The sequence below is a fragment of the Simochromis diagramma genome, unplaced genomic scaffold, assembly GCF_900408965.1.
Source record: "Simochromis diagramma unplaced genomic scaffold, fSimDia1.1 OVJJ01000107.1, whole genome shotgun sequence".
Lineage (NCBI taxonomy): Eukaryota > Metazoa > Chordata > Actinopteri > Cichliformes > Cichlidae > Simochromis > Simochromis diagramma.
The window spans coordinates 827,724-840,007 of record NW_024387209.1 but is presented as its reverse complement, the minus strand read 5'-3'; the positions used below and the strand labels follow the sequence as shown (position 1 = coordinate 840,007).

General features: G+C 39.6%; 2 protein-coding genes across 2 annotated transcripts; one reads left to right on the top strand and one right to left on the bottom strand.

Annotated features, from left to right (window-relative positions):
- Window positions 1–923: 923 nt before the first annotated feature.
- On the top strand, window positions 924–5,301 carry pcid2 (PCI domain containing 2). The gene is made up of 15 exons (XM_040051613.1): window positions 924–1,054; window positions 2,173–2,239; window positions 2,322–2,411; window positions 2,485–2,558; window positions 2,644–2,709; window positions 2,807–2,848; window positions 2,931–2,985; window positions 3,405–3,508; window positions 3,626–3,701; window positions 3,797–3,938; window positions 4,043–4,143; window positions 4,308–4,381; window positions 4,459–4,584; window positions 4,881–5,004; window positions 5,098–5,301. Exons 2-15 carry the CDS (start codon window positions 2,204–2,206, stop codon window positions 5,185–5,187), a joined length of 1,200 nt encoding a protein of 399 aa, XP_039907547.1. The 5' UTR covers window positions 924–1,054; window positions 2,173–2,203; the 3' UTR covers window positions 5,188–5,301.
- Window positions 5,302–5,613: 312 nt separating this feature from the next.
- LOC120746239 (vitamin K-dependent protein Z-like) lies at window positions 5,614–10,868 on the bottom strand. Its single transcript, XM_040051612.1, has 8 exons — window positions 10,754–10,868; window positions 9,054–9,217; window positions 8,644–8,668; window positions 8,206–8,382; window positions 7,957–8,088; window positions 7,800–7,870; window positions 7,590–7,722; window positions 5,614–6,524 (listed from the first exon to the last, which is right to left on the bottom strand). Exons 1-8 carry the CDS (start codon window positions 10,833–10,835, stop codon window positions 5,683–5,685), a joined length of 1,626 nt encoding a protein of 541 aa, XP_039907546.1. The 5' UTR covers window positions 10,836–10,868; the 3' UTR covers window positions 5,614–5,682.
- Window positions 10,869–12,284: the final 1,416 nt, after the last annotated feature.

Here is a 12,284-nt window from a genome sequence, read left to right as displayed (position 1 = left end):
GATGAGCTACATTTAGAAACATAATAGATTCATAATTTGCTATGATATATTGTCATATATTTGATGTTACCATCTCAGATGTTCATTTAAACCTGTCCAGAGTTTAAAGTAATAATGTTAAATTATGTACACTGCTCTGAATCTTCTGTTTCCAACATCACAGCTCACAGGATCTAGGTGTTGCCCCTCAGCTCTCTTCCAGATTTTGGGAAATCAAACAGAAGTGAGCTTTCATATGGAGAAGAGCCTTAAAGAGCCGGAGCATTATTTAGGACTTTTGAAGAGTTGCAGTATATAATATAGAGAATGAAATTAAAATTATTCCCCTTTACCTGACAGTAAATTTGGCTTCCTTTTCTTGCAGATATTAAAGGTCTCTAGCAGGGACTTTTAGTGGTTGCCACTTGCTCATCAAGTCACATGTAAATCAACATTATATCATTTGCTGAATCAAAGTGTTAAAATAAATCAAATCAATGTTAGGTCTTGCAAACTCTGTGGTGTTATGGTGCCCTCTGGAGTCAGAGGTAAAAGATTCATGTCTTTGTTGTTGATGATGTTGCTTTCTCATTGTTGTTTCTCCGGATCTGTTGCTGCTAAGCAGAAACAAAAGATAATTTGAAGATTAAATTAATTAAATTAAAACATGTAGTCAGCAAAAACACCAAATAATTGTTCTGCTCTCGTTGTTGCTTTTTGTTTGTTTTCTGCTGCAGAAAGAGAGAGGTTGTGATTCAGCTGTGTGTCAATAAAGACTTAAGAGAGAGTGTGTTCATGTCAAAATGTTTGTAAAATGCATGTCAAAATATATGTAAAAACATATATTTAGATAAAATATATGTAAAAACATATATTTAGTTGTTTTTGACCATTCGTCGTGATAGCTGGTATAGTGTAATGCTTTTATTTTGAATTATAGCCTCTTATTGTGGAAATGTAGCGGAAGTATGACCCCCCTCCCCAAAGACCCGGACGTTGTTGTGGTGTGCATCAGTTGAATGGACGCAAATAGTGGATTTGGGACTTATTTTCAGATTAAATTTTTGTTTTGAAGGTAGGTAGTTGTCTGTTGTTCGTTTTTATGTTTGTGTTGTTACTTGTTGTCTGTTATCAACCGGAAACTGCGATTAAACGTAGGATTTTAACCGGAAACGAAGGAATTAAAGCGAAAAGAGAGCTGCTGCCTGGTTGGAGTCAGTTTTACAGAGAAACCCGGCGAGAAATCCGCTTTTATTTAATTTATTAAGATCTTAATAAAATAAGATCGTAGACTTTCTGTTTCTGTGTCTTCATTTTTCTTTTTTAAATATAAAAATCAGCCTCCGATATTAAATTTAAGAGTGTTTGTGGATGCAGGTTGTAAAGAGGAGTTATCATAAGCTAATATGAAGTAAAAGAAAATAGTGACCATATAATGGTCACAAATCAAGGCGAGTGTTGTTGTGATTTGGCGCTATATAAATAAAATTGAATTGAATTGAAAATTTAATTGAATATTCTTATGTGCTCTATATTTAAACTGATTTAGACCCACCTGAACGTAAAACACGTGTTATAAAATAAATCAATCAATTATTTATAAAAATATTTTAAAAAAAAATGCTTGCGTTTATTTATCAAACGATTCTACAGAAAAAAATAAAACTGAATTATTCATGATTTACATTAATGCAAACAAAGTAATTCAAGTCACTAGTGCTGGTCCCAGGCACTAGGAGTAAAAATCTTGACCAGCAAACATAATAAAGATAATAAGGAATGAGATTCTCATAACAGATTAGTCCAAGTAAAGGGAGAGATCTGAGAGAAGGAAGTTAGATACAATGTGTGTGCAAGTGAATAAGTGGAAAGGATACCAGGAGCGCCAGAGGTCAATCATGATGGGAATATATTAGGAAAGATTGTTGAATATGAAGAAGAGGAAGACCTCGGAGGAGAGTCTTGGATGTAGTGAAGGAGGATGCAGAGGGCTGGTGCGACAAAGGACGATGATCTGCTGTGGTGACTCTTACTGTGCTGAAGTTGAGGTTCACCCTTCAAGCAGCCAAACTGTGCAGCAATAATGTTTCTTTTGTGCTGGAGCTTTGAGATCATCACGTGTGTTTGTTTCATAACATGAATACATGAGTAACAGGAAAACTGAAGTGAAGTTAAACTGGTTTTTCTCTTCAGGTCCAGACAGCTGCTGGGTCAGCAGGCCTTCATGGCTCACATCACCATCAACCAGTACCTGCAGCAGGTAACCTCTGACCTTTAACTGTGTCTGAAATGTACATTTTTTATGTAATTTGGTTGGAATCTGTCTCATTTTCCTCCTGAAGGTTTACGAGGCCATCGACAACCGCGAGGGCTCCTTCTGTGCTGAGCTGCTGTCCTTCAAACACCCGCATGTTGCCAACCCCCGTCTCCAGGTCAGCCACTGCTGCCTCGTATAAACTCTGAATGTTGCTAGGACACAGCCTCACCTGTGTGTGTGTGTTACAGCTGGCGAGTCCAGAGGATAAGTGTCAGCAGGTTCTGGAGCCGCCGTACGATGAGATGGTCGCAGCTCACCTCAGGTGGGACCGACGGATCAGACGGTGATGCTTTAGTGGTGTTGTGAGGACATAAAGGTGAAAGAAAATGGCTGTGTGTGTGTTTCAGGTGTACCTACGCTGTAGCCAACCATGACTTTGTTGAAGCCTACAAGTTCCAGACGCTCGTTGTTCAATATCCTTCATAAAGTGACTTTTTGGTCTCTTAATCACACAATCTGACCTTCAGTAAATAATCACTAATCAGTCTGATCAGCTCCTTGACTCCTCACGTCCTTCTTGAAGGCCTTTCAGTCCCACAAAGAGGAGAACTGGTGAGTTCAGTTTCAAAGTAGCAGACTGAAGCTGATTCTAACGTGCTGCCTTTGAACGCACCATCACTGCCCTCTGTTTCAGGGCTCTGCCAGTGATGTTTGCTGTCACTCTGGACCTCCGGATATTCGCCAACAACGTAACGGCTTTTCTTTTATCTGTTCAGCAGTCAAATTCATCCATATATGTGTATTTATTTACAGTCCTGCACAAAAGTCTTGAGCCTCAACTCATTTCTTTAGATTTTGCAAATATTGACTTTCAACCTTGTTAGATTTGTAACAACCCTGTGATTGCCTTATATGCTATATTTTCATGTATGCTTGCACTGGTTTCCCATTTTCCTAGCAAAATATATAAAGAAATGAGGAGTACTCAGTATTGTATTTATATTTATAGTAAGAAAACTAAAAAATGTAACCATTTTCCTCTATAAATGCAAATAAAACAGCTGACGTAAAGAAATTTGTATAGAGACAGGACCAGGAAATTACAGGTGAAAACCTTCAGGTGTGATTGAAAGTTATTGAAAGTGGGTTTTAATTTTATTGTGTCCAGGCGGAGCAGCAGCTACAGAAGAAGGGTAAAGGTCAGCCTAGCGAGATGTTGGAGAAAGCAGCAGAGCAGCTGATGAGCTGCTTCAGAGTTTGTGCCAGTGACAAGTCAGTAAATATACACGTCCTCTGTGTATGCGTTGATTAGATTTCCCATTTTATGCACTATTATATTTCATGTTTAATGGACGTCCTTGTTAATATTGACATTTTCAATGTTGGTAGTCGTGCAGGTATTGAGGACTCAAAGAAGTGGGGGATGATGTTTCTGAGCAACCAGCTCTTCAAGATTTATTTCAAGGTCTAAACTCAATAATTAGTGACTGAAACACCCAGTTTATGAATCATCGATGGAGATTTGGTGATTGGTTATAGCTGCAGGTTTATGTGTTGCAGATCAATAAGCTGCACCTGTGCAAACCTCTGATTAGAGCCATTGATAGTTCCAACCTGAAGAATGACTACAGTCCAGCTCAGAAGGTCACCTACAAATACTACGTGGGCCGCAAAGCCATGTTCGACAGTGACTTCAAACTGGGTAACACTGCTACAGATATGGCGCAGTGTCGACTTAAACATTATTTGAAATTGTTAAACGATTCAGGTTTGGAGTACAGTTAAAATCATTCTTTGTTTCTGTAGCCGAGGAGTTCTTGTCATACGCTTTTGATCACTGTCATCGATCCAGCCAGAAGAACAAGAGGATGATCCTCATTTACCTGCTGCCTGTCAAGATGTTGCTGGTAAGAAACTTTAGAACCTTTTTGGATTTGGTAAAATGGGTTTACACCAGTTTAGATCCTGATTAGAAAGTCCAGACCAGTTTACACTCAGGACTGTCAGGACTGTTGCATCATGGGAGCAGTGTAATGGTTCCCAGGGTAACTGGTTGTTGCTGGTGTTTCAGGGTCACATGCCAACTCATCAGCTCCTTAGGAAGTATGACCTCATGCAGTTTTCTGATGTTACCAAAGCTGTGAGGTAAGGAGAGGGGCAGGGGCATTATCACAGGAAGTGACATCATGTCATGTGGGCTCACAGGTAAATGTTTGTGTCAGTGAAGGGAACTTACTGTTGCTGAATGAGGCTTTGTCCAAACACGAGACCTTCTTCATCCGCTGCGGGATCTTCCTCATCCTGGAGAAGCTGAAGATCATCACCTACAGGAACCTCTTCAAGAAAGTGTGAGTGGTTCAGTAGCTGTTTTACCAACACACACACAAACTGAAATGTAATCAAATTCTTTTTACATATTACTTTTTTTAATGTTTTTTTGTTTATGAAGATTGGTCCCTTCATTTTTGAGAGCATTTGGACCTCAAATTTAGCGCCTTGTTTAGGTGTTTTGCCTTGTTTGTGGATATTATTCAGATTTTATAGTTTTATTCTGTAATCTCAATCAAAAAATGACTAATAGCAAATAATTTTCTCTGTAATCTCCGAAAACATGAACCGTACCCTGACTGATTTCTGTCTGCAGGTATCTGCTGCTGCGGACTCACCAGCTGCCTCTGGAGGCCTTCCTGGTGGCTCTGAGGATGATGAAGGTGGAGGATGTCGACATCGACGAGGTGCAATGTATCCTGGCCAACCTCATTTACATGGTGAGGAAACTGGAACATAAAAAGCCACTTAGATTCAGGTGAACTGGCAAATAAACGCTGAGCTCTTCTTCTGTGTTTCCTGTCGTCTTCCAGGGTCACATCAAAGGCTACATCTCCCACCAGCACCAGAAGCTCGTGGTCAGCAAACAGAATCCCTTCCCTCCTCTGTCCTCTGTCTCATAGTTTATGAGACAATTCTACAGGGCTGCTTTCCTGGAAACTTTTTTCACTCAATTCATATTTCCTTTATTTTTTACTTTAAAGACATGTCGAATAAAACAGATGTTGGTTTGTAGAGCTTGTATCTGGTTATTACATTTGTTGCTATGAATTGTGGGTGTCAAAGGTTTTATTTTGAGCAGAACTGAACTTTTATCACCGCGAGATTAAGAGACTGGAATTTGTTTTTTCAAAAGCATTTTAATTTACACATTTCAAATACAAATATTATTCATGACTTAACGTTTGTGAAGTTCAGCAGCAGAAAGTTTCAATTTTGTGTTTTTGTTGTGACCATTTGGAAAAAAGAAACTGAAAGTAGGACAAGAGACTCATAGCAAAACTGATTTATGTTCAAAGTTTTCAGTCTTTAGGGAGGGCAGCTGTTAATAAGAAGACAACAAAAAACGTTACAAGTGAACAAGAACAGGTGAATCGGTTTCAGATGGTGGCGATCTGTTAGCGAGCTTCTGGATATTGTCTCACTTGGGGAGTCATGGCTAACTCCTCGATCACCTCCAGCCTCATTCGGATCCAGCTCAGGTAACGAGACAGTTTGCTGAACACCAAACCACCGCCGCTGGCCTCACACTCAGACGGTGATGAGATTAGCAGCCCGGTCAGGAACACTGTGCCTTGCTCTACTGTGGCTACAGGCGACCCTGGCATCAGCCCGCCACATGGCCTGTTGCTGGTTTCTAAATTTGACCTGCTGACCCCACGCGAGGACTCAAAATTCAGAGCTTTTGAAGTGTGGTTGTAGCTTGCTGTTTTATTCAGCACCCTGAGGTTAGTGTTTTTGTTTTGGGTTTGATTCTGGAGCCTATTCACCGTGCGCCCTTGAAGCCTTCCCTGGACTCCAATCTGGTTCCCTAAAGGTCTGTTTTGATGCCTGTGGCCTCTCTTTGGAATCTCAAGGTGTACATTAGGGTGTCTCTGAGCTCCTGGGCTCTCTTGTGTTTCATTTTGGTACTTTAATGGTTCATTTTGCTTCCTCATGCAGAACATTTTGTTGCTTAGTGGATGTGGGATGTTCAGCTCACGGCGACAATCGTCCAGCGTCATATAGACCAGTTTCTGGTTCTTGCTGATTTCCCAACTCTCTGTAATCCCAGTCCTCCCAGAATGCATCAGGACATTCTCAGTGAAGTCTTTGGTGGGCAAACAGAGGTGGATGAGGCTGGGGCTAAAGGTCATGGAGTCAGCTAGCTCGAGGAGGACGAGGTCATTTTCATGGTGACCTTTATGATAACCGTTGTGAAGGTACATCGCTTTGACGGTGAAGAGCATCCTCTGTTTCTCTGGGAGACAAAGGAAATTAGTTAAGAAATGAATTGATCCACATTGTGGGAAATAAATATTTGGTCCCCTGGTGAATTTGTAACTTTGCTTACTTATCAAGAAAATAATAATTTTGCAATAACTTAATTTTAATGGATAGAGAAAGAACTGCATGATGTAAATGAACAGTGTAGCGCACACCAGTGCCTTTTACTCAGCAGTGTGCACACAGCACTCTGCAGCTCAAAAAATGAATTAATAACGGATAAACGTCTCAAAGTACAGCCACAGCCAAAGATTTTTATATGAATGAATGCAGGTGGTATGATGGTTAGAACTTTTGCATCACAGCAAAAAAGTCCTGAGTTCAACTGGCCGGGCCTCTCTGTGTGGAGTTTGTGTGGGGTCTCTCCAGGTACTCCGGGCTCCTCCCACAGACCAAAGACATGCAGCTAGTGGGGTTAGGTTAACTGATTATTCAAAATTGCCCACAGGTGTGAATGTTAGTGTGAATGCTTGTGTGGCTCACTGTGTTAGCCCTGCGACAGACTGGCGACCTGTCCAGAGTGTACCCTGCCTTTCGCCCTATGGTAGCTGGGATAGCTGGTAGTCAACCATCAATTTCTGATGGACAGCTTTGGCTTTTGAAACCTTTTGAATCAATTTGTCTTCATCTGATCTGAAATATAGTTTCTAGAGTGAAACACAGATGTAAAACCTGTCCATACACTGCATTAATTTGTCAGTATGTCAATGGCTTATTCAGGGTTTAATGTGTGTAAGGGCTAGTTCTTCCACTTTTTGGTTTGGGTTTAATATTGTTTATATGGTTTAATATTTTTCAACACTAGTGTTTGTACTTCTACTTAAGTACAGGATGTCTGTTCTTTTGCAAACTCTGACTAACAGAAGCAAATTTAAAAACAGTAAAATTTAAAATGTAATGACGTGACTTTTTTAGATTTTTATTCTGAATGGATGAGAAATTGATGTCTATACGTCATCCTTTCTATATTTTAATTTAGTAGTAGTTATTATAGTGTTATCATGGTGTGATAACAATAATTGTGATAGCATTTTCTTACCAGCAAGCACATAGAGGTTGGAGGGTTTTGGTTCTGAGTCCTGATAGAGGCAGCGGGCAGAGGTAAGGATGGACCGCTGACCCAGCACCACACCACTGCACAACTTCTGCAGTGTGCTGTTCAGCAGAGACACCTGGTGGCAGTATACAGAAAATTTATTTATTATTCTGGTTTTATTTAGACTGACACCACAGTACCAGAAGATCTTACCTGCCAGGGACAGTTACCATGGTGACACGTGGAAAGAGTTTCCTCAGGAAGTCTTCCACAGGGAAACTCGACTGTGGAAACAAAGACAACAATAAAACTTCATCTCACCAGTTTGAACTGGTCTCATAAAGTCTAGTGTTTTTTCGGAGCATCCAACCTTCTGGCAGACAGCTCCGTCTGTCGCTGTGCAGCTTGAATCCAGACATGCAGGAGCATCGGAAGGACTCGTAGGTCACTGTGCATAGCTGATGACAAGCAGTCGGACTCTCAGTCGGACACTTAGATATCTCTAAGATAGATTTGGAAAACGAATCATTTTTTATACGTGATGGTCTGATATTTCTTAATTCCCATTAGTGCACCATGAGTTTTGATCTCCCGTCCTTTTACGGAGGTGTGGTCAGACCTGCTGTTTTGGTTTGCTGTGCTGTGGACGACCTTGTAGTCTGTAATGCCTCATCCTGTACTTTCAATTCACAGACTGGACCGTAGTAAGGGGCGTTGCAGGAGCAGGTAAACCCCCGCACATTGTGAGTGCAGTTCCCTCCATTCAGACAGGGACTCTGCAAGCAGTGGTTTCCACCTCCAAAGACCAAAAACAGAAACCGCTAGTGTTTAGTAAACTAATAAATGTTTATATTTTTGCTGTGAAACTATTAAATCAAATATTTACATTTAAAATAATACATTTGATGACAGTAAATCAACAAAAACATTATTGAAATACATTCTAAACACATTTTAATTATCAAACTGCAGTTTCTAATTTGAAAATAAATGTTTTTTTTAATTTATTTTATTTATTAATTAATCAAATGTAGTTTAGCTGAAAGTAGATACTCACCAGAGTAAACAGCCCAGAACGTGATCTACACACAAACAAAAAACGTTGGAATCCGAGAGGAATTAAGCAATGCTCTTTTTGTTTTGTTTTTTCTCTTTTTTCTATGTATGTTTAAAGATGATCATTAAACACGCTCAAATTTTCAAATATGACATAAACAGGCTCTGGATTAAGACGGCAGCTCTGGGTGCATCCCAAGGAGCAATTAAAAAGAAACAGAGAACATCAAATGTAACACAGACATAAAAAAAAATGCAAATCAAAAATGAGTAGGTGGTCTTTTAATAAGCCAGAACCCTAAAGAATCAGAACCTAAAACACATTGTTTTAGTCTGTGTTTACTGGAATCTAAAAGTAAAAAAACAGGTGTAGAAATGAGTGCAAAAGCTCCCTTTTTTAATTTAACTAACCGTCCTTCGGGTGTCTTCAAAGTACTCGCGAGCCTCTTCAAAGTTGCACTGCTCCTCGTAGCACTCCCGCTCCAAGTTGCCCTGTAGGATCTCCTCTAAAATGAACGAGTTGGCCCGTTTAGGGCGCAGGAACACGGCGTGAGCCTCAGGAGCTGAACGAAACACTGAAAACACAAGAGCACTGAAAAGGCTGGAGGCTCCGATATGTTAGGTTACCATGTCATAAATAATAAGGTGTCTGTTGCTGAAACAAAAAACAGTAACATTAAGAGGAAAACAAATAAATGATTTAGAAACTACGTGATGATTATGGATGTCATAGTTAATTTGCCCAATTTTGTCTACAGTACTGAGTCTTGGAAAAGTCTTCAATTGGCCCTTAGCTGTTGTTTTCCTGGCTTTCTGAAGGTCAATCAAAATTTTTTCTTTGAATAAAAAGCCACTTAACTCAGGCGATGAACCAGTTTTGCATCTACTAGCCAAGAAGCCACTGTTTCTTTACAGTGTCAAAAAAACTGTCACGGTCATTTTGACCAAGCATTTTCAGTTTCTTATGTGTTGTATTCTTCTGTATTATGATTTATGTTCTGATTCTTTAGTTGTGCTGTTTTGATTATTATTATAGGTGTTGTTCAGTGTCAAGTTTGCATCTTGGTGATTTGTTTCTTGTTTCCTGTTTTACTTTGAAGGTCCACATCTTATGTGCAGTGAGTCTAGTTGTGCTTCCCCCTGTCTCGTTAGGCCTAATTTCTCCCAGCTGTGTCTCCCTCCTGTTTCCTGTTTTGTGATTACTCCTCTGTGTATATAGGTCCTGTGTTTTCCTTTGCTCTCTGTTGTGCAGTACCCTCAGATTTGCCTGTGTTCCAGTTATAGCTTTCACGGTTTGGCTTCTGTTTCATGCCAGCAATAAAGCTGAGGTTTTTGTGTTTGCCATTTTGTTTCCACGAGTCCTGCTCTTGGGTCCTCATCCCTGCCTGCCGCACACAGAGCCCTGGCAGTCTCAGCTTCTTTGGCTGAGGGTAAAACAGTTTGATGAGCATAAAAGTTGATGAAAATGTGATTTCCAAAGGCTATTACATGTAGACTTCAGCTAATAACTAATAGAGTTTCAGGGGAGAACAAAAAATAAGGAAATTGTCAGGTCATGTCCGTAAGAAATAGGAAAAACTTTATGCATCTGAATATGAATAGTGTGCCAGAATCAGTCAGGGTTTGGCCTCCCCAGAGCCCGGACCTCAACATTATTGAAGCAGTGTGGGACCATGTTGACAGAGAACAGAGCAAAAGGCAGAAATATCCAAAGTAGAGCTTTTAATGTCCTTTGAGAAAACTGGAGAACTATTCCTGAAGACGACTTAAAGGAAAGACAAGAAAGCTGCCGAAGAGAGTTCAGACTGTGCTGAAGAATAAATGTTCTTGTTATAATTGTAAAAGTCACAATATTAATGGATTCTTTTATATTATTTAAGGTAGTACTTATATTCTATATTTTTAACCATTAAGTAACCAAAGTTATAATAATATTGTAGCAAGCTGTCATTGTGACACGATTAGAGCTAATTGTGTCATGACTGTACTGACAGTAAAAATGTTGTTAAATTCTGTGCCAACTTGGAGTATTTTTATACCACTTGAATGTTTTTGTCAATCAACTAAGGAACAACAATAACACAGCAACAGGTCAAAGGTCACTCTCTTACCTTTTCCTTGACTGGAGACCTGAAGGAAACATTGAAGAAGGCAGAACAGGAGGAGAGACGCAGACATGATGCTGACCGCCATGACACTGACTGCACTGCTGACACACACACACACACAAACACACACGTCTGCACACACATATATACACACTAGTGACTCACAACAGCAGTACAAACCTCACAGAAATTGTATCATGTTTTTAACAGTCTGTTAAACGGAGTTCATTTATATCTGTCCTGAAATAAACTAAGATGTCAGTCTGGTCCCAGGTCATTTTACTGGTGTGCTTTTTTATGTACAGATAAATATCCAGTCATTATAAAACTATTTGTTTTTTTAATTCACATGATTCTCTAAAGAGTTAAAAGACAGCACAAGTTTCACTAAACGCTCCGTTCTTGACGTGGACTCTGGCCTTTCTGTTCAAACCACACAAAACAAACTAAAGGTCCGACCTCTGAACGATCAACAGGTCTGTTTGTCTGAGGTAAACGAGGATAGATTTCATCACAAATGTTTATCATCTAGTATATCTGGTACATCTGGTAATAGATTTATCAGGGTTTACAACTTAAAATTTTATTCAAGAAAATAACAGTTTTCCTCAGCAAAAACACCAATGTTATTGAAAATAAACTAGCTTTTTATGACATTTGCAACTTCATTTTCCTCCAGCAGAGTCACTGGAGAGATCTTTAAATTTCTATTTAGGACATAACAGTTAAGTTTAAGCAATTTGATCTTGTTACTTACCATCTAGTAATGCTTGTTTTGTTAGAGTAGTGATTACTTGAAACGTAAAACATGTATCATATTCAGTTCAATTCTGTTTATCTTTATAGTGCAAAATCCCAACAGTTATCTCAAGGCGCTAGTAAGGTAAAGACCAGACCCTACAATAACACAGAGAAAACCCAACATTTCAAAAGCCTCCTTTAAGCAAACACTTGGCAACAGTGGAAAGGAAAAACTCTCTTTTAACAGGAGGAAAGCATCTGTTTAACCAGTTGGGCATGAGAGGAGGGAGACAGAACAAAAAGAAACACTAAGGTAGAAAGCCAGAGTTTAAGAATAACTAATGATTAAATGCAAAGTGTATAATGTGCAAAATGAGTGAAAATGATGAGTGAAGAAAAAATAGTGCATCATAGGAAGCCCCCAGCTGACTCAGGGTCACCTGATCCAACCATAACCTTTGTCAAATAGGAAAGTTTTAAGCCTAATCTTTAAAATAGAGATAGTGTCTGTCTCCTGAATCCAAACTGGAAGCTGTTCCACGGAAGAGGGGCCTAAAAACTGAAGACCCTGCCTCCATTTATATTTTTAAATATCCCAGGGACCACAAGTAAGCATGCAGTCTGCTATCTAGGTGCTTTAATGGAGTGATAGGGTGCTATGAGGTAATTAAGATAAGATGGGGCCTGAACTGATGAGCTAGTTCTCCAAAAGTTGATTCTGGTCATCTGGATGTATTTTCAGTGGAAGAACCATTTCATCACTCATCCAAGTGACTTCTTCAGTCTCAGCTGA